Below are 20004 nucleotides of genomic sequence, written 5' to 3' on the forward strand. Positions count from 1 at the left end.
CCAGTTGGTATACTACCCTATTATTTTCATTTATTTCGCCCAATTAACACTTAGTCCAATTAGACCAAAATGGTATATGGACTACATGTAAATGGCTTTTGGAACAGCTGGTTATTAGACAAAATGGCAAGTAGACCATATGGATAGTGGACGAACTGATGTCTGATGGTAGACCAAATGATAGTAGACAAGTTGGTAATTGGACAAAGTGGCATTAGACCAACTGGAAATAAACCGATTGATGTAGCCCAAACTTCAGGTCACATGGTTATCAGTCATGTGATGTACTAATTGTAATATTATGTGAAAGCAATTTAACTTGTACATTTCAAAACAAGTGAAGTCCTTGAAGATTTTCGGTTCCATGACATTTGCTCTGGCGACAATTGCTCCGATAGAAAATCTGCCAATTTAGTTAAACATGAAACCTAACCTCCGAAACTAAATAAACCCTAATCCTTATCTTTACATTATTCTGAAATAAAAACTCTATTACAATCCTAACTCTAACCCTATGTCCTCTGAGATATCAAGGGCGGAGCAAATGACGCAGGAGCAAATATCGCGTCACCAGGGCTCCGTAACACAAAGGTTTGCGATGAATTGCAAATATGAAAGAACCGCACTGATTGGTTCCCGGTCAGTATTTTAAACAGATCACGCATACAACAATGATCTTGATTGGTCAATGGTATTTAGCGATTGATTGCAAACCTTCGTGTTACGCAGCCCAGATTTTCATACCTTCACCCCCGACATATTTTACTGTCAATCTCAATCTCCTTTTTTCTTCATATTTTGCAGGTTTCTGATTGGGATTGACAAGTAGTCATTTTTGTGTTTACGCTAATGAATTGATTTTTAAGGGCCTTAATTTGTTATCCCTGTACCAATTAGCTGACCCTTGACTCCCTTTCTTTTTATTATTGTTGAATAAACTTTTGCAATAAATAAATTCAAGATGAAAGATAAATGATTATGTAGGGGGGGGTACTTCCTGGGAAATTCCTTGCCCTTCTATCCACAAGGCAACACAACACAGACAGTGTTGTGTTGTTCATATCACCTTCTTATTGTCAAATTTGTTTTGGTAGATTTCCGTAAAAAAAGAATGGCTGCAAAAGGAATAACAATAAATATAACCTCCAAGTGAGGGACAGAATGACATTGATGTGTGTACTTTCAGACACCGTTCTCACTACCGTCCTAAATTTTTACTGGAAACTAGTTTAACGTGTAATGAGAACGGTTGAAGCGGTCTAGGAAGCGATCTTCCAAACCGGTCCTGAAAACCACCTCGTGATGTAGTTTTTGAAGATCGCTTTGCCTCATTAAACTGGGAAGCGATCTTCACACATTTCGAGCGCGCTAATCCACACACTGTATGTGGAGTGCCTACATGTATGCTGCGGTTTCAAATTCTGCGCGAAACATGTCACCCCATTGAGAGTGTTCCCATAGCAACAAGACCGCTTTATGTGACATGGTTTTGAAAACCACTTTCGGGTGATCAAATGGGAATGCTAGCAAAGCGATCTTCCAAACTAGTTTCCTGAACCGATTTCCAATAAACTAGTTTTAGAAAGCATAATGAGAACGGTGTCTAACTCAAGGTAATACTAAAAAAAAGAGACACATAAACTAGGTGAATCTCTTAAAAAGATTTCTGTAGATTGTTTGCCATTGTTAGGCATTGAGGCATGAGGTGCCTCCTTTATCATGATAGAGGCCAGGGGTGAAGCAGAAGAAGGTTGACTTTATGAGAAGTGCTCTCCTTGTTCGGACCCGTTTCTAGCGAGAGCTCATACAGGGGCAGGATACATTGCTGAGGATTTTCCAGGAGTGTATACAGGCAGGTGCAGGATGAGGGAGATCAGCAGATCGTCACCTATCTATCTACCTTCATGCGACTGAGCAAGTCGGTATCAGTTCTGTTGATACATGTAGGTCCTCAAAATGATATGATTTTTCGAAAGCGCTATACCACGGAACAGAATGTACCATTTCATATTCTGAGATGGAAATACTGGATTTTAAAGCTTTGTGGCATCTTCTTCAATTCTTGTGTGATTCTTCTTTATGAGACGTTGACCTGAACAAAATTTTCTTCACGATTTAGAGCGCTTTGGACTTGGGAACTTGAAGAGGCAGGCTGTGCTCCCTGGGTGATATATGCATTGTTGAATACCAGCAAATATTGTCTCAAGACATCTACCGAAATACAGTGATAACACTATTGTCTCGTAGCAGTTCTGCCGATCGGTCTTTGATTAATTCTGTGACTTTTACCTCAGAACCTTCATGTCTTTTGAAATGTATCTTAGATCACCACTTAGGTCTTTATAGTTCTATTACTTTTATTGCAGTTTATTGTCGCAACTTATTCAAATTCTAATTTGTGATATTTCATTTTCAAGTCTATTTGACCTGTTTTGTCATTTCAAGTTTATAGGAATTAGGTGATGGCCATGATGTGGATTGTCATCAAAAGTTACGTCTACTCAGAATTTTGGTCTATCTGAGCGAGCTTGGTGCCAGGCTCGCTGATGGCACTTCAAGAAACGTATTTTTTCCATATATATGGCAGTTTACTGTAGAACTGTATTTATCAGTTTATGTATTTGACTGGAAGATTATCAGGTTTTCGAGTTCAAGACAATTTCTGTGCTTATAAAGATTGCTCTTTAAGGCCTTTTGAAAGATTTGCAATGTCTTGGGTGATAGGTCTTGTGGTGTGTCAAAATTAAGCAAGAGGACAATGCGATACACCATTCTAGTTGTGTTGATAGGTGGTTTCAGACCGCCTCGAAGTTCGTCAGTTCCAGGTATTTTCTGATCGGGAAATTTACCCGATCAGAAAATACCAGGTAATATTGGCATTGTGAAAGCAAATTACGCGTAATATCCCCAAAAGAAAATACCCACTAAATAGTAGGTACTTGGCAAATTAGCCCCACCAATTTCCTGGGGTTAAGGGAAAAAAGTGCAGTGTAAAAAGCATACTATTGTAGGATGGGCATAAAATGTAGGTGCAGGGAAGTGGGATTTCCCTTGCAGATTTATGCCTCGGGGTAGTTGGGTATTTCATCAAATACAAAGAAGATGATTTGGTTGGGTTGTTTTGAGATACCTTTGTCCTCTTTTATTGTCTTTTTGTGTTTTTTCTCTCTATCTGCTAATTCAGAATTGAGATGCTTATTCTTGAATTAAGATTTCAAACAAGAAATGTATCACATTACAAATAGTTTGCCAGCTCTTGCAAATATATATTCTCATGAGAAAGGTTTTTTTAAATTATAAATGGTCTAAATTGCGCCCCCTTTTGCCTTTTATCATGAACCCATAATACTAAAAAAAGGTTATCTTTAAAGGTCAAGTCCACCCCAGCAAAATGTTGATTTCAATAAATAAAGAAAAATTAAACTAGCATAACACTGAAAATTTCATCAAAATCGGATGTGAAATAAGAAAGTTATGGCATTTTGAAGTTTCGCTTATTTTTCACAAAACAGTGATATGCACAACTCAGTGACATGCAAATGAGTCAGTCGATGATGTCCATCACTCACTATTTCTTTTGTTTTTTATTGTTCGAATTATACAATATTTCATTTTTTACAGATTTGACCATAGGACCGACTTGATTGTCACATATAGTATTAAACAATGCTAATTCCACATGTTCAGGGAGGAATTAATCACCGTTTCACTTGACAATGAGGAGAAAATTAGAATATTTCATATAATGAAATACGAAAGAAATAGTGAGTGGATGACGTCATCAGTCTTCTCATCATAACTTTCTTATTTTACATCCGATTTTGATGAAATTTTCAGTGTTGTGTTTGTTGGATTTTTCTTGTCCTTTAATAAAACATTTTCTCCCTAGGATTAATTTTGCCAATTATGATGCTTAGTATAAATACAGTTTTATGTTTATTTATTTCTTTATTTACAATATTTATTCATTTATTTAGTTATGTTTATTTATTTATTTATTCATTATTTTTTGTGGGGGGAGGGTTCATTTGTAGAAATAAACATCTTTCAAAATGCAAACTTGAAATGCTCTAAAAGATATGTTTTGACGTTCAAATAAATGCACAAGGGCCTTGATTATAATGCAACTATAGACCTTTGCTTGACCTTTACTTCAGAGGTCAAACTAACCAATCTGCGATATGTGGTGGGTGGTCTTTAAAAAAAGGGGGAAACTGTGCGGATAAATGCTCCCATGAAATGACCATGTTTTGTGTTAGCGCTTCCAAGGTTCTCGTGTGTGTGATTCTAACCTGAGATATGTCACTATGTGATTAAAAACATACCCTAAAACCTTTACACATACATGTACCATTTATTAGTTGCCATAGTAAACTATCATAGCAACCACCTATAAAACATCATTCATTATCGAGTCCGCTGAAGCTCCAGTTCCGTTATCAAAGGTTTAATATGTGATATGACTCAACAACATTTTTATTAATGATCTGAACATGGGTAGGACTTTGTCATTTACCTTATATGGAGTATCTTTCCCTCTTTTCCCCTCTTTCTTTCTCTTTTGCAATTCTCTTTCTCTTATTGTCTCTCTTACAATGTTTCCTGCAAGTAGCTTGTCTCCGTTATTTTTTTTCTCAAATTATTTCCTCATTCTTTCAAAGGATTGCAACAATGCTCATGTACTGTATTACACCGTGGTGTGACATGTTGAGGAAGGCACCAGTATGTAGAATCCAGGTGAAGCAATAAATGCAAGTTGGGAAACACTGCAAAGGAAGTTGAAACCTAATGCACTAGTTACTGAAGTACACATAAATTAAAAATTAACTTGGTCCATCTTGTATTTATGGTGTCTGCTTCGCTTCAGTACTTTGTTCTAGTAAAACCAAGAGACTTCTTTCAACCAGATCCTGCACTTACATGTACATGTACATGTATTGTACATGTATGTCTGTCTATTTTCTCAGAGGATTTTATTGCTTTGAAACTGTCATCTTGTGCCTTCAGTTCTTTCTTATTCTATCAAAGTTCCTTGGAAAGAAAACTTTGTAGTCGGCTTGTGCTTGAGTTTGTGATTTCCTTCAATATGTTTTTGAAGCAGTCAGGGGAGCAGTGATTTTCTATGGTGGAGTTGAATTTCTGGTGATGCCAACTCTGCATTTCATGTGAGTAGCTGGTGCTAGTTTGATATGAAAATCATAATGATTCTTGATTTATTCAGGGTAGCCACTCCAGCTCTTATGAACTGTTCTCTAAATGGGCCCTGCATTTAAACAATGTTATTGCCCTTCTTCATTGTATGAAACATAAGCATCTGACAAGAAAGCAGAAGGTCCCGTCTTTAAATCTTTGGTATGTAGATCCATGGTATGACTCAGTTGTGGTATCGAACGCATGACCTTCCATTCATGAGGCAGGCGCTCTACCACTGAGCCACTTGTTCAGTTAATATTGTTCCCATCAATGTTTGGGTTTCACAAAGTGTGTTGTGAAGTAAGTCAACATATTGTAAAGTACTCCTTGCTTTTAGTATACACATTTTGCAGTTAAGTGCTTGAAAATGTTTTATCATGAGACCTTCTTTATGGGAGAAAATAATTTTTTACAAGTTTCCATGGAATATTTTTGAGGATATTTGACATAAAATATTAATTGTATATTGGGCCTCAAAAGTTTTCTGTCTTGGCAGGACATTGTAATGAATGCACCTCTGTGCAATCCTTCCTTAGATTCATTCTGGATTGTCATTTTGTCTTTGTCATTTTTTACTTTTAACATTTTTCTTTTGTCTTTAAACATTGTGCTTTGAGCAGCCTGCAAAGTATGCCATGGGCTTGTTTGCTAAGTAACATTTCAATGACCCATTAAGTACTTGCATTCCATTGTAGTTCATCATCACGTTTCTTTATACTTTGCAATAAGTAACTACAAATAGTCATGATTATAATAATATGGTGACATAAATATGTTTAACATCTGTAGCCATATTTCAATATTCTGTTTTTTTGTTAAGTCATTTCTGGCAGCTGTGAACAAATTAGATTTACCAAGAGCTAGGAGATTCTCCTTGCCAAGAGTCAAGAAATATCATTTTCAAGCCTGATGAATTCTTACATGTACATGTACCTCAAGACCGCTATCATTATTTTAATAGTCAGCATCAAGTTAAAGGAGAATGAAACCCTTGAAACCAGCTGAAACCATATCAAAGAGAAAAATCAAAGAAACATATTGTTGAAAGTTTGAGGAAGATTGAATGAATAATAAGAAAGTTATGAGCATTTGAATATTGAGATCACTAATGCCATGTAGATCCTCCCATTGGCAATGCGACCAAAATCTGTGATGTCACACACGTACAACTCCCTCATTACTTTAGTACTTATTTCACTTATATTCTCACTTTTATAGAATCTATCACAAGGTGAGGTGTTCTCTTTATGAGAGGACAAGTACAGAGGTTTCACAACATTATATCATTGATGAATCGTTTGTCATATGATTAGAATGAGCAAAAAGATATGTTTTGGGGTATATTTTCAGTGTCCAAAAGGGGAGAGTTGTTCATCTGTGATATCATAGATCTTGGTTGCATTGCCAATGGGAGGATCTCCATAGCATTAGTGATCTCGACATTCAAATGCTCATAACTCTTCTATTGCTAGTCCTATTTTACTCAAACTTTTGTTGATCTTATTCTTTGATTTTTCTGCTTTCACAAAAGCTAACTTGCTTCAAGAGTTTCATTCTCCTTTAAGCACTCATGGTGATCAATAATATACTCACTTGCTTATTTCTATAAATAATTTTTTCCCCCACCCATTTACACCAATTCAGTAAATGCCATTTGGAAAATTGCAAAATCAATACTTGTAAATATGAATATTTTCAATCGTATGAGATGACATGTACATATATGCATTGTAAATTAAAACATCTCTCTCTCACCCTGGGCATATTTTTGTCATTTGATCTTTGCCTTTCCATTATTGAATTTGATTCATCCCTGCATCCATTTATTGGAAAAGGGGTTAGGCATGAAAGTTAGGTTTATTTTCCAAGAATGTCTAGTCTGTGCCTACCGGTATTCATCCGTTGGCAGATTTGCTTTGGTTGAGTGAATGTAAAGTAAAATTCTATTTGAATTGTTCATTGTATTGTTGCATTCCAAATCTGGTTAAGTCCACTGCGCTCTTACATTCATTTGATTTTGAGCGATGTTCCTGAAAGGACACTGTACAACCCATCTGCAGTAGAGACCTGCAAAGTGTTTTGATTTCTTTTCTCATGCGAATTGGGATACTTTATTGTTGATTGGCTACATGTATATGTATGATCATGATCTACAAATCAATGCTGCAAGTGAGTTGGAACTCTGGACTGTAATATTGCAGGGAATAATTTTCCTGGTATCGCATCGCATCGCAATTTGCTCTACATTTTTGAAAGACTGAGCTATGCATGTAGTCTTTTGTATAGCATATTTTTACATAGGACTGTACAAAACTTAGTTGAGAGCTTTTCTCTTGTGACCAAAAATGCTATTCAAATTTGTAAAGCAAAATTATTCTCTGTATTGGGTCAAGTGGATGTAACTTATAAAAACTGGATGTGGGTTGATCTTGACTCTGTTAAATTAGATATGAAATCGTGCAGAATAGAACGTTTTTATGTTTATCACCACGAAAGTAACAATACGGAGTGAAAATTACGAGTTTGCATTCATCAAGGGTCATTTGTTCTTAATGGAGTGTTTTGAGTGCGAACTCCTTGGCTGTTAAATCTCACATCCTAGGAAAAAGAAAAAGATTGAAGATTATCTTGTTTTGATGGAAATGACTAGATGTTTGTGCTTCTTCCTGATTGGTCATTAATCTTTAACAGGTACTGCAAGTATCTGTATAAAGGTATAAGATGGAAGATTATCTCTTGTTAATCTTGTCTATTTTATCACATCTAGTTTAATGTAGAAAGAATGATGAAGCAATTTCATTTTGTATACTACATGTAGATGATTTGACTTTTTAATATTTCTTCAAATGATTCATATATTTGCATTGACAATTGTTGTCCTTGGCCCTGTTGACTTCGATTAAACCTCTCTTCATTGATATTATGTGTTCAGGGACATTAATAATATTGCCGGCAAGGTTTTGGTCTACCAGCAAAATGTGATGGTTTTTAAAAATACTATTGCTGATCTAATACTGTGTGCGTAATAAAAAGTAGACAACGATAGAAACAAGCCGCCTTTCAGCTATGTGATGATTCACAAACTTAGGTCTGTATTGTATGTGTACCTACATGTATATCTTTTTTGTGTCCAAACTTGATTACTTGTGCTTCTTATAATTAAAAGGTTTTTAAAAAGTTTTATGGATCTTTTCAAAAGGAGTGTGACCGATCAGATTATCAACTATTATGATCTTGTTTGACTTGGTATAAATGACACAGGTTTCATATTGGCAACTTTGTAAAGACTTACATGGATGATGCAAACTTGTGAAGACTTCAAAGAAAATGCATATCCTCAGCGATGAGGAAACAATGCTTAACTTTGCACTGACTACCGTGTGTGATTTGATGATAAACTTGACCAAAATGCTCAGAACTTTGATCGCCTGATCTGTGTGGTGGATACAATCGTTAAATTGGCAACCATGCTGAAGATAGACACGCTGTACCCATTGCAGGATGACAGCGACTGGATGCTCCTTTCCAGGAGCCCGAGGCGCATATCCGTGCCCCAAGAGTCTCCGACCAGCTCTCCGCCGGGACTGTGTAGCGACGATTACTGGTATGTTTATTATTAAATTACAGGCAGACTTCACGCTCAAGCTTTAGTGCAACAGTATGTATTGCTCGCTGATTAAAAAAAATGCTTAGGGTATTTGTGGCATTAGTGGAATTATAGTTACTTCTCTAGGGGATTAAATCTTTCAAGGTTCTGGCCGAAAGGGATTAAACTAACCTATAGATATCTTCATAAAGTCATGACAGCAGGATTCCATTGAAAAATTAAACACATTAATCTGTGGATTCCTCTCGTGTTAGACTGACTTGTCAACAAGCAAATGAGAATGGCCCTTGATGAAGTTCCTTTTAAAGCTTAAGAATTTGAAACCTTAAGATGAGTCTCAAACCCCTGAAAGTATTCGCCACTATCTATATAATATGGTAGGGGGTCCTAAAGCTACGCACCACTCATCGTGCAAGCGATTTCAATGGCAAAATGCGCACTCAGTGTGTGGAAGTATGATGAAACATTTCTATTCAATTTTTCTACAGAGGCTGCATTTAATCACTTAAAGCTTAGAAAAACCTGCAACTGTTTGGAATTTTAGAGTTATATTCACTTTAATTTCATATTTTCCTATGATAAGATTAACATATAGTTTAGAAATTGAGGCACAAGAAATACTATTTTTTGCATAATAAATCGAGTGCGTAGGTCTAGGACCCCTTCTACATCGGGTGGCGAAAGAGGTGTTCAGGAAATACTGCAGGATTTTCGTTTCAGTAAGTTTTGTGGTATTTTCTTCATGATTAATTATCTTTAGAATACATATATTTACCACAAATTAGGGTACAACAATCTGTACAAATATAAAAATTGTCATAGTTTGTATTGTTTGTAAACAAAGTGCATATCTTTAGGTCCCCCCATCATACAAGTCCTGAAACTATTATGATGTGGGTTGTTATCTGAAAAGAAAATCCTGGCTCGTTCTGTTGCCAAATACGAACCCAGGAGGAAGTCAAAGACTGGACATTATTGTAACCATTTGGAATTCGATAGAGCTTCCTGTTTGTCAAATCTGCTAAAAATTGAGATATTTCATATTCTATTACTCACATTAAAAAAAAAGAAATAATGAATATGTGACATAATCAACTCTCAGTTGCATGTGGATATGACTGTTTAGTGAAAGTAAAAAAAACTTTGAAATATCATAACATTTTTTATATCTATACATGTATGCACCTGGTATTGATGAAGTTTCACAATATTTTTTCTCATATGAATGAGCATTATGCATTTGTTTTCCTCTTTGTAGTCAAATCAACTATTTGTTTGGGTGGACTTGACCTGTATTCCAGTTTATGCAGTATAATGGGAAGATAAACAAAAAAAGGAATCGATTGATGATATTGGCTACGCTGACAGACTGTACATTTAGGTGGTATGGGTCCATAGCATAGCATATAACATTACATAAATATGGTGAATTTATCATTCATTTGTAGCTACAAGTACTAGGGTTATACGTAGTTCCCACTATCACGATTTGTGGACGGGTGGATCCAGGATTTTCCAAAATTTGAGAAGCAAAAAAAAAAGTCCTCACTTTTTAAAGGGGCGGGGCACAGTTGTGTTTTAACAGCATTTTTACATTACAAATCTTAATTGTGCCTCTCAAAAGGGGGGGGGGGACGAGCCGGCTGGATCCGCCAGTGACCGTGCGGCCGTCAGATGGTAAAATGGTAAAACTCGAAAAATTTTGAGGTAAATACACTTTCCTTGTAATGTGAGGGCACTCTTTCCAATGGAGCTATCGAGAAAATCCCATCATGTCTTGATTTAGAGATAATTTCCGCTATCTTTGTACTTTTTTAAATTTTTCCTTCAGATTTGATGGTAAAATGGTCTATGTTTGAGTTAGCCCATTGTTGGTAATATCGTTTGGAGGTAAAATCTTTAACTAAAACCTTTTAACCTTCTTAATTGAGATTTTTTAATCATAACTGTCAGATGGTAAAATGGTCTATCTTCGAGTCACCAGTTTACCGCCACGTCACACGGCCGTCAGATGGTAAAACGGTCTATCTCGAAAATCGCTGAAGAATGTTGGGCATTGTGGTAAGATGGTAAAATGGTCTATCTAGAAGATTTTACCATCTTATGATGTGTAGTATGAGTGTATACATGTGATGTGGTTAAACAGTCTATCTACACAAAAATCTCATTTATTTCATAATTAAAACCCCAAATAAGCTAAAAATTCTTCAGTTATTACTAGTGTTTATTGTGCTTCTTCTTTTCCCATTGCTAAAATTGCATTGTTTCCATCTCATAAAAAAGCTCAAACCTCTAAACTTAAAAGAGAAATTCCAGTAGTTGCAGTAAACACTGATTTCATGAGAAAGTCTGTAAAACCAGGCTTAATTGTCAGTATATCATCGAAGATCTAGATCTGGTACAGTTACATAAACTGAACTTTGTGAAATCTTGAAATCTACGCTGAATAATATTCAGACTGAACTTCCCCAACACAGATAAGCGCACGTGGGACAGTGTATAATTATTGCTTTGAGCGTCGGGCCCGACGCTCTACCCGAATCCTGTGCTTATTTGCTGATTTCTCAGCAATTACACAATTTCTTCCAGAATCCTTTGGCACATGCGTTTTATTTATACAAACAGACACTTTGGTGGTCATTTCATTGGATTCTGTACGAACTCATTTTGATATCGTTACCAAAACTAGAATTTACCTTTAAAGTCATTTTTCTCAGAACAGCGATTTTCGAGATAGACCGTTTTACCATCTGATGGCCGCGTGGAGTACTTGTAGTGATCTACCGTGTTGATCATAGACAAATTTTGAATGGTTAAAAAATGTTTGTGATCAGTTGCGAAAGGCCAATCGTGGTTTTCGTAAAAGATTGCTTGACAGTGGAAATGAGGTGTAACGATTCTCAAAATCCAATCAAAATCAAGAATTTATGGAATCTATCGTTCGATGGTAAAGTTAGAATCTATATGAAGATTCATGATAACGCCTATTGTTTACAATAGGGCAGATTTATCTGTTTGGAGATTCCCATGCCGTACGTGTACTTTTCTTTGACCTAGTTTTATAGAGAACATTAAAAGCTGAACCTTGTATCAATAGCAACAATTGCTCTCATCCCTCAAGGATATGTATTGTTTGTTGCTTTCATTTGAAAAAAAAAACTATTGAAGCTCTGTTTTGCATGCTATGGGTCAGCAGCTAGGGAGAGAATCCTCTTTTTTTTATTGTGAAGGTCAAGTCCTCCCCTAATAGTTTTATAGTTGAATGATGAATAGAGAAAAATCAAGCAAGCGTAAAACTGAAAATTTCATCAAAACCTGATGTATGGAGGGTTAGTTTCACAAATCAGTTATAATGATGTGATGTCACACACACACACACACACACTATCATTTATTTATGATTATTTATGATTTTTTCTTATTTCCTATGAATTTGAAGATGAAGCTTTCCATTGGTTTGTGTCAATCATATTTTTCAAAATTTATTGTATGTAAATTCCAATATATTTTTTGTCCTTTGAATAATTCTCCTATAATGTGAAAGTTTATGAAAAGTCCTCTCTTTTTATTGTGAAGGTCAAGTCCTCCCCTAATAGTTTTATAGTTGAATGATGAAAAATTATATACAAAGTTTTATACAAAAATTACAAACAATGTTTTTGTGGTAGGCTAATGTTATTTCATAGTTTGATTTTTTTTTAATCTCAATTATTTGTAATGCAGTTGATTATCCTTTAGAAACTATTGAAGGGATATGAATTCATCCTTTTAAGCAGTATAATGATTGATATATTTCTTTATTTCATTATACCACTTTTTCATTAGACCATTTGCATTTCCATTCTTTGGTAACCTGATGTTAAAGAGGGGAGCTTGTCATAAAACAAGTCTGTGATTTTCACTGACAATTGTTACAAGCAACTGCAAATCTTTGCATCTAATTGGCTTAGAGCAAATTAATCAGTGAAAAAATCACACAAAGCTTTTCATGAAACCCTCTCCAGATGAGAAACTAATCATAGATCGTACAGTGGTTATAAAGACAAATGATGAGTTATTAATCAGTGACGGTTAATTTATCATTCATTATGAATGCACATTGTTATGTTTGTGGTAGGAAGATTAATGACATGGGTTGTTTGATCGGAATGAACTCATTACATGTGATGTAGATGATGAGGTTTGCTTTGTACTTGAGAAGTGATGATGTTCATACATGTAAGAGATGCAGGATAAAGAAGGAGAGATACATTATAAATTTCTTTTGATTTGAAATGAATCCAGATCAGCTGTGGTTATGACCAGCTTTTCACTGGATTTTTATTTAAATCTTAAGGATTTGAAATTTAATATGTTTTTCTGTGAGTTTGTCGATGGTTCTGTATTCTGTAGATATCGCTGGGGCATCAGCTTTAGATGTGAACATACTATTTACAAGTCCGACTTCACTCAGAATGGGATTAGTTTTTAATAAAAGAAGAGGAATCAAATGTCCTTCTTAATACTAACATTACTTAAAAATATATATATACATGCGCATGCACAGTATATTATTCTGTGAAGTAAATATTTCCCTTTGTAAACAGTTGCTTATAAAAATTATCTTATTTTCATACATGTAGGGTTTTATTATATACCTATCCACCCTTTTCCTGTACACCTCAGTATTCAGCCAATTATTTAATTTTCTTCTCTTTCTGATCCATACCCTGGAGAAACAGAACATAACGGCAATTTTATTGGTACATCCCCATGTACATGTACTTCAACCTTTTTCCAACACTCGTAAAGGATTGGATATTTTGATTGAACTTTTGATATTTTAGGCAATATCGACTCAACCACTTCAAAATTACACTTGAAACTGGTTGACAGTACTCTGCCTTCATGAACAGAGAAGTACAAGTCACCTCTCCCACCACCAGGGTCTTGTTTCATGGTAGTGATTTTCACTGACAAATTCGCTCTGAGCCAATCAGAAGCAAGGATTTCCGTAGCTTATAACAATAATCACTGAACATCACTGATTATTTGTTTTGTGAAATGCTCTCCAGGTCTACTTCCCCTGTCCGAATGCCTGCGCCCTGGGCAAATAGCACAGGTCTATTTCCCATGAATGTGCCAGGATGGAGGGATTCAATAGTCACATACCCGCCCGCTCGGAGTAAATGCATTCTTGTCTGCTTCAACATCAAAGTCAATACAGGAATCCCACTCATGTAGGTTGGTCGGTGGGTCCCATGGGACGTTTGCAGCAATGTCCCTTTCAACAGGGAATTTACTATTTTGCTCCGAATCCGAAAGATGGGAGAGAGGGAAAAGGTGGGAAAGGAAGTAGGAGAGGGAAAGAAAGGGTAGACTGTGGGAGAGATGGCATAAGAAGGAACAAAAGAAAGAGAGGGGAGATGAGAGCGAGAAAGAAAGAGGAAGAAGAGGGGGGAGAGAAGTGGAAAGGGAAAAGAAAGAGGTTATGGAGGGAGAAGGGGATGGGGGAGAAAAGTTTAGGAGAGAGAAATTATAGAGAAATGAAAATGATGATGATACAGAGAAAGATATAGAATTACCGTATTGAAAAGTTTGTAGTATACATATAAAGGTGATAAAATGAAGGTTAAAAAAAATGCCTAGAAATCAGCGGTGTTGGCGATTGTGACTTGCTTCAAAGCTTCTTTTTTAGTTGCTGAAATTATATTAAGTTTATTCTCGCTCAATGCCATAGTTAATATTTAAGTTTATTTATACATGTACATGTAACTAATTTCTGATTCAAATTTGAGTTGTACATGTATGAAATTTGTGTTGTACCCTTTTATGTTTTCTTATACATTTAAATTTGCCACCCTATACCCGGGTGAGTGGCATCCATCACTGGTTGACCCTTATATTGTTCAAGTCAGGGGAAAAATACAGAGGGGCGTTGGGCGATTTCACCCCAGAAATGCTCAAAAAGAGCCTTAGGAAATAAAATAAGAGCCCTGGAAAATTCCCATTCTCTGCAGTATTAAAGCTTATTTATTGCTACAGAGGTTGTAAAAAAGTAGATCCCGAAATGTAAAAGATTAATTTATTTTTTGCTTGGTTATAGTGGAGTTAGATCATAAGTACTCTTGAGCTTGGTCACAGCTGATTGGATACCAGTAAACCATGTTGACCCTCTTCGTTGCCCCAACATCAAGGAGCAACAAAGCCAAAACAACCTCGTCGGACATCTGCCATTCCTTTGGGAGATGATGGACGCAAGGGACGTTCTAAGTCATATCTCTATAGATTACACATTGCTTATTGGATACTTTTATTTGTATTTGTTTTTAATTCTGTCGCTGTTTTTTTCTTTTGATCTTCAGGAGGACACGATCCATCAATGCGCCGGTCCCGTCACCATCCTTCGGTCCGAAGGCCATGCTCAAGAGGGTCCCGGTCTCACAGATAATGTAAGTATCCCTTGCTCAGTACTTAAGTAATTTTACTCAACTTATTACTTAAGTTACTACTTAATTCTTAAGAAGGTTATAAACTTAAGTTATTCAGACCCGTGTTACTTTTATCTGTTTCTTTTGTTAATACTACTTTTATAAAAAAATTTAGTTAAAATTTAACACCAAAATTAACTACATGTACTCCTTCAAGGTGCATTATATGTGTATTGTGAGGGTTTGAAGGGGTGCCTGATATGCAATAAAATGTTATTAGGAGGGCTGGTCCGGTCAGCCTTTCCGTCACACTTTGAAAAAGCTAGGTCACTTTTGTTGAGAAGGCAATGTTAACTGGGTCCTGCATAATTGATCTGATAGGGTCATTGATATTTCAATACCTGTTTTTACAATGAATTTGGTACACTGTAGGACATTTGGGTGTAACTGTAATTCATGTAACAATTTAATTTCAATAACTTTCATCTGGATCATTTCTTTATTTGTACTTTTATAAATAGAATTTGAAAATATATTTGGTTGGAAGATATTTTGGAGAATTCTCCACCCGTTAGGTACGTTTACAATTATTACCAAATAGATGCCCTTGCATACATGCCTGTAGCCTATCTACTATCTAGTTTGTTATCTTTACTTGAAAATTGATGTGGAGGAATATGTTTATGTAATTACCCAGCTAATTGCGCAGCTGATGCAATTACTGGCAGAAACTTCTTATTGGAGGGCCCATCAACAAATAAGGTTACACCGTTGTGCTTGTTCCATTAGCTGCTAGTGTCCCATGACTCCCTAATGGAATAGGTTTCTAAAAACCTCTTGATGATAAAGAATTCAAAAGTAATATTCTCCCTTCACTTTTACTAGAAGCTTTTAAAAAAAAATCTCTAGAGTGAATTGATTCCATCTTAAAATATTGAAACCAACGCTTTCATACATGTATTTGAACTCTTCTGTCATGTATCAAAGAAATTTCCATCTAATAGGAAGACGGTACATGCTGGTTCTTGCATATGACTTTATTCCCTTTTACAATATTTCCCAGCATCCTTTAAAGGCGAAGTTCACCCTGACAAAAATTTTATTGTAAAGATAGCAGAAAAAATTATGAAATACATTGCCGAATGTTTGAAAAAAATCCATCAAAGAATAAAAAAGTTATTAGAATCTTAATTATTTGATTTGTGATGTCATAATGCGAGCAGCTTTCCTACATATTGTATGGTAAAAAAATCAATGAAATGTCATTTTCTTAGAAAATTGAAAATGGTTTTTACTGTACCTTCAGTATATCAATAGACAAACTATTTCACACCCGTTCCTAGAGAGAAAACAAAAATAAGTCATCTTGAATCATTAAGGAATTGAAATTTATGCATTTTATATTACATAACATATGGGGCAGCTGCTCGTTAGTGACGTCACAAATCCAAATCTTAAAATTCTAATGACTTTCTTAATAAACTTTGATGGATTTTCCTTCACCAATGTTTTTCATCATTTTTTTCTGCTATTCTTGCAAGAAACTTTTCTTCAGGGTGAAATTCCCCTTTAAAACCTTATCATCCAACATACTTTCAATCGAAGTGGACAAAATGGTGGGTTATAGGATACGCACTTTCAATTTTCATGAATAATCCACCTCTCAATTGGATGGGAAAATTGACAATGTAGTTCAATTTGATTTGATTGGAAGGGGGTATGCAGTCAGGGGCGGATCCAGGATTTTCCAAAGGGGGGGGGGCAAATTTATTATGACATGCAAAAAAAAAAAAAAAAAAAAATCAACCACAATGAAGGATATTTTGTAGGTTTTCAATCACAAATTATTTCATACCCGAAAAAAATTGACAAGCAAAAAAAAAAAAAGGTCTTCAATTTCAAAAGAGGGGGCACACCTCGGTTTTAATGGCATTTTTACATTACAAATTTTAATTTTGCTTCTCAAAAGGGGGAGCACGTGCCTGCTGTGCCCCCCCCCCTGGATCGGCCAGTGCATGGAGTCACAGTGCAGATCTCCTTTTCACTCCAATTTTTTTTATACTAAAATTGGATTTTCATATGTCCATGTACAATCTAAATACCAAAATGTTAAATCATTGAAAAGGGCAGATTGACCACAAAACACTGAATATTATGAAAATGCTGGAATTAAGCCAATGAAGTCTGATTTCTCCTTTTTGAAAATGCTATTCCTTGTCCTTTTCAAGTGATGATATTTATCATTTTGCTTTTATAGTAAATAATAAGGCTAGGATTAAGAACTTGTTGTTAAACCATGTGATATGAATTTATGTCAAGTAAATAGAGTCAGTCACTCTGACTTTAAATGATCCCTTTATTAAGATCTTCATTTAGAATACCGGTATTCCAAGTACAAGCACAAAGAAGATATTAATCCGACCTCAGTGTCACCGGTGTCCTACAGTGTCTCCTGATCTAATTTGGGACCAGCTGCTCCTAATGAATTTTTCTGATTAGCGCAAGAAGGACATTTAACATTCCCCTCGAGGTCAAGCAGACGTCTGCTCAATAATTGTTATTGCTTTTCAGAGGAGTAATAGGTGGAGGGATGGACGAACGAATGTAGAGAAACAGATTTATGAATAAATTAATTGATTTATGATTGTAAATAAATGATTAATAATTTGACAAAGAATGGAATGAATTAATGGTTTAATTATTAGATAAATAAATACTTTAATTCAACTTAGCAAGAAAGTAAATCACTTAATGTAATATAATTATAATAAGCTATTAAAAAAATCACTCTTTTACATTACCTGCATACTAGTCAGAATAGAATTGGGAATTGACCTCTCTTTATGAGAAAAATACCAGATATTTTGCCTTTGTGAAAGCAAAGTACTTTAAATACTCACTGAAAATAAATACCAACAAGTTAGTATATATTTTTCTACACTGTACTTTTAAAACATAAGAACCTTAAGAGCTTTTTTCCATGGTCTTAGGGAGAAGATTTGATGTAAGGCAAGAAGAATATAATTTTCTTGTTACAGGGCTTCTAACTTTGATAAATTTTACTGGTAGAGGCAGGTGTGAATGCGAAAAAGAGATAATCAAGTTTATGTATAGGGTCCATGGAGGTATGAACCTGATTTTGTAATTTATGATGATTTTCTTGTTTTGGCGAGTGTGAATACATCTTTTGATCAATGAATCAATGAAGGGGTTTAGATTTCATTAAAAAGGTGATGGATTGACATGATTAAACGGAATGAGATGAAAAGCCCACTGTCTGGCGTAAAATTGTTTAATTAGGGTGACTGTTAGGCTGAATACCAAAGTTGTCAGGGTTATTAAAGGCTTGTACGTCCAGGGTATGGAAATAATTGTATTTCCAGGTAATATTGAAGTGACTTGTTATGACAGTTCTGTTTCCTAACATATGGCTTATTAATTCATGCATATAGATTTTTTATCCATGTATGTTCTGTCAATCTTTTTCTTTTATAGTCTGTTTCACCTCTTTGTACATGTGTACCTCACTTTCTATCTCTTTCCCTCTATTTTTCTTTCCTCCTCTCTCCACTCTCCTCTCTTCCTTGGCCCTCTCTTCTCCACTTTTTCATCATTTTTAATTTTCTCTTTTTCTCTTTCTCCTTTCTTTCTGACTCCCTCTTTTTCTTCCTCTTTCTTTCTCATTCACAGATACCATTTTGCAAAAATATTTGTGCTGCATTGTACCAACAATAAAAAAGAAATATGTTTTCAAATGATGATGCTAATATTATGTAAATTATTTTTACATATTGCCCCTTTTCATAGTGGCAATTCCTAGGTTCATTTGAACAAGGAAATTTATTGAATCAAAGATGACAATGGTTTATTTGTTTAAAAAAATCTTTAATAATTGAATCATGAATCAACTGGGAAATACTTACAGGTTCCTTGTGTTTAGAGACAATGTTCAGGTATGAGATATTATTAAACATTTAATAATATCACTAGAAATATGACAAAAATCTTTATATCTTTCTACCTTCAGGCATGTGACAGATCCCTCGAGCCAGCGCCTTGTATGGAAAGCCACGCCCCTCTCAGTACTCATTATTAAGAAAATCTTTGACACATCTGTCTTAGGACCCTTCAAAGAGATGACCAAATGGCTTTCACAGGTAAGGAACAAATGGCATTCCATACACAGAAGGTCACTTACCCCTCTTGCTCCAGTTGTGAAGGGGTCACAGCTAATTTTCACCTATATATACTTATGCCCTTGTCACAGTAATAGCGTTTTGGCTCTCAAATATTTAGATGAAGCTTTTTGACTGGCCAGAACCTGTTTATTTCCATCTGTTGGTACACACTGGGTTGAGGTATTTTAGGATTAAACAGCTGGGGAGTGAGCCTAGCACTTTGGCAGAAAAACGGCTGGGGAGTGAGCCTAGTAGTACAACTGCAGATGATCAGTTAATAACGTGAAAAAAGGCATTTAAGTTGTTCGGCCATAGATTCAAGGCTCAAATCCACTCATGTCCTGTTTTTTAAATCAACTTTTGGCGACATTGGCGTTTAATCTGTCAGTGAATACTCTATCTCTGCTAGTAATGACATTTGTTTTAATAGTCAATAAATTAATAAACCTTAACATGCCTCAACCCAGCTGTGAACCAAAATATGCTACAGGTACCAAATTTGGGGCAGATATTCAATACAGTTTCAATAATATAAGAAACCTTATATGTGGGGGCATCATGGTCTAATGGTTACGAATCTCGTCTTTCAATGAGAGGGACATGGGTTTGAATCTCA

At 35.4% G+C, this 20004-nt stretch overlaps 1 protein-coding gene across 16 annotated transcripts in view; it reads left to right on the forward strand.

Annotated features, from left to right (window-relative positions):
* The first annotated feature begins 1753 nt into the window (after positions 1-1753).
* The window catches only part of LOC129276409 (NAD kinase-like), a 38190-nt gene continuing 19939 nt past the window's right edge, over positions 1754-20004 (forward strand). Inside the window, exons 1-5 of one of the 16 annotated variants that reach the window (XM_064109253.1) lie at positions 7388-7459; positions 8126-8281; positions 8455-8797; positions 15145-15231; positions 19238-19367. In XM_064109253.1, the coding sequence (XP_063965323.1) occupies positions 8661-8797; positions 15145-15231; positions 19238-19367 (354 nt within the window). In that variant the 5' untranslated portion in view covers positions 7388-7459; positions 8126-8281; positions 8455-8660. Of the gene's footprint in view, positions 1944-4641; positions 5166-7136; positions 7908-8125; positions 8282-8359; positions 8798-13858; positions 14020-15144; positions 15232-19237; positions 19368-20004 lie in introns of those variants that run through there. The other 15 variants (XM_064109250.1, XM_064109257.1, XM_064109248.1 and 12 more) reach the window with 15 other exon arrangements.

The sequence above is a fragment of the Lytechinus pictus genome, chromosome 14, assembly GCF_037042905.1.
Source record: "Lytechinus pictus isolate F3 Inbred chromosome 14, Lp3.0, whole genome shotgun sequence".
NCBI lineage: Eukaryota > Metazoa > Echinodermata > Echinoidea > Temnopleuroida > Toxopneustidae > Lytechinus > Lytechinus pictus.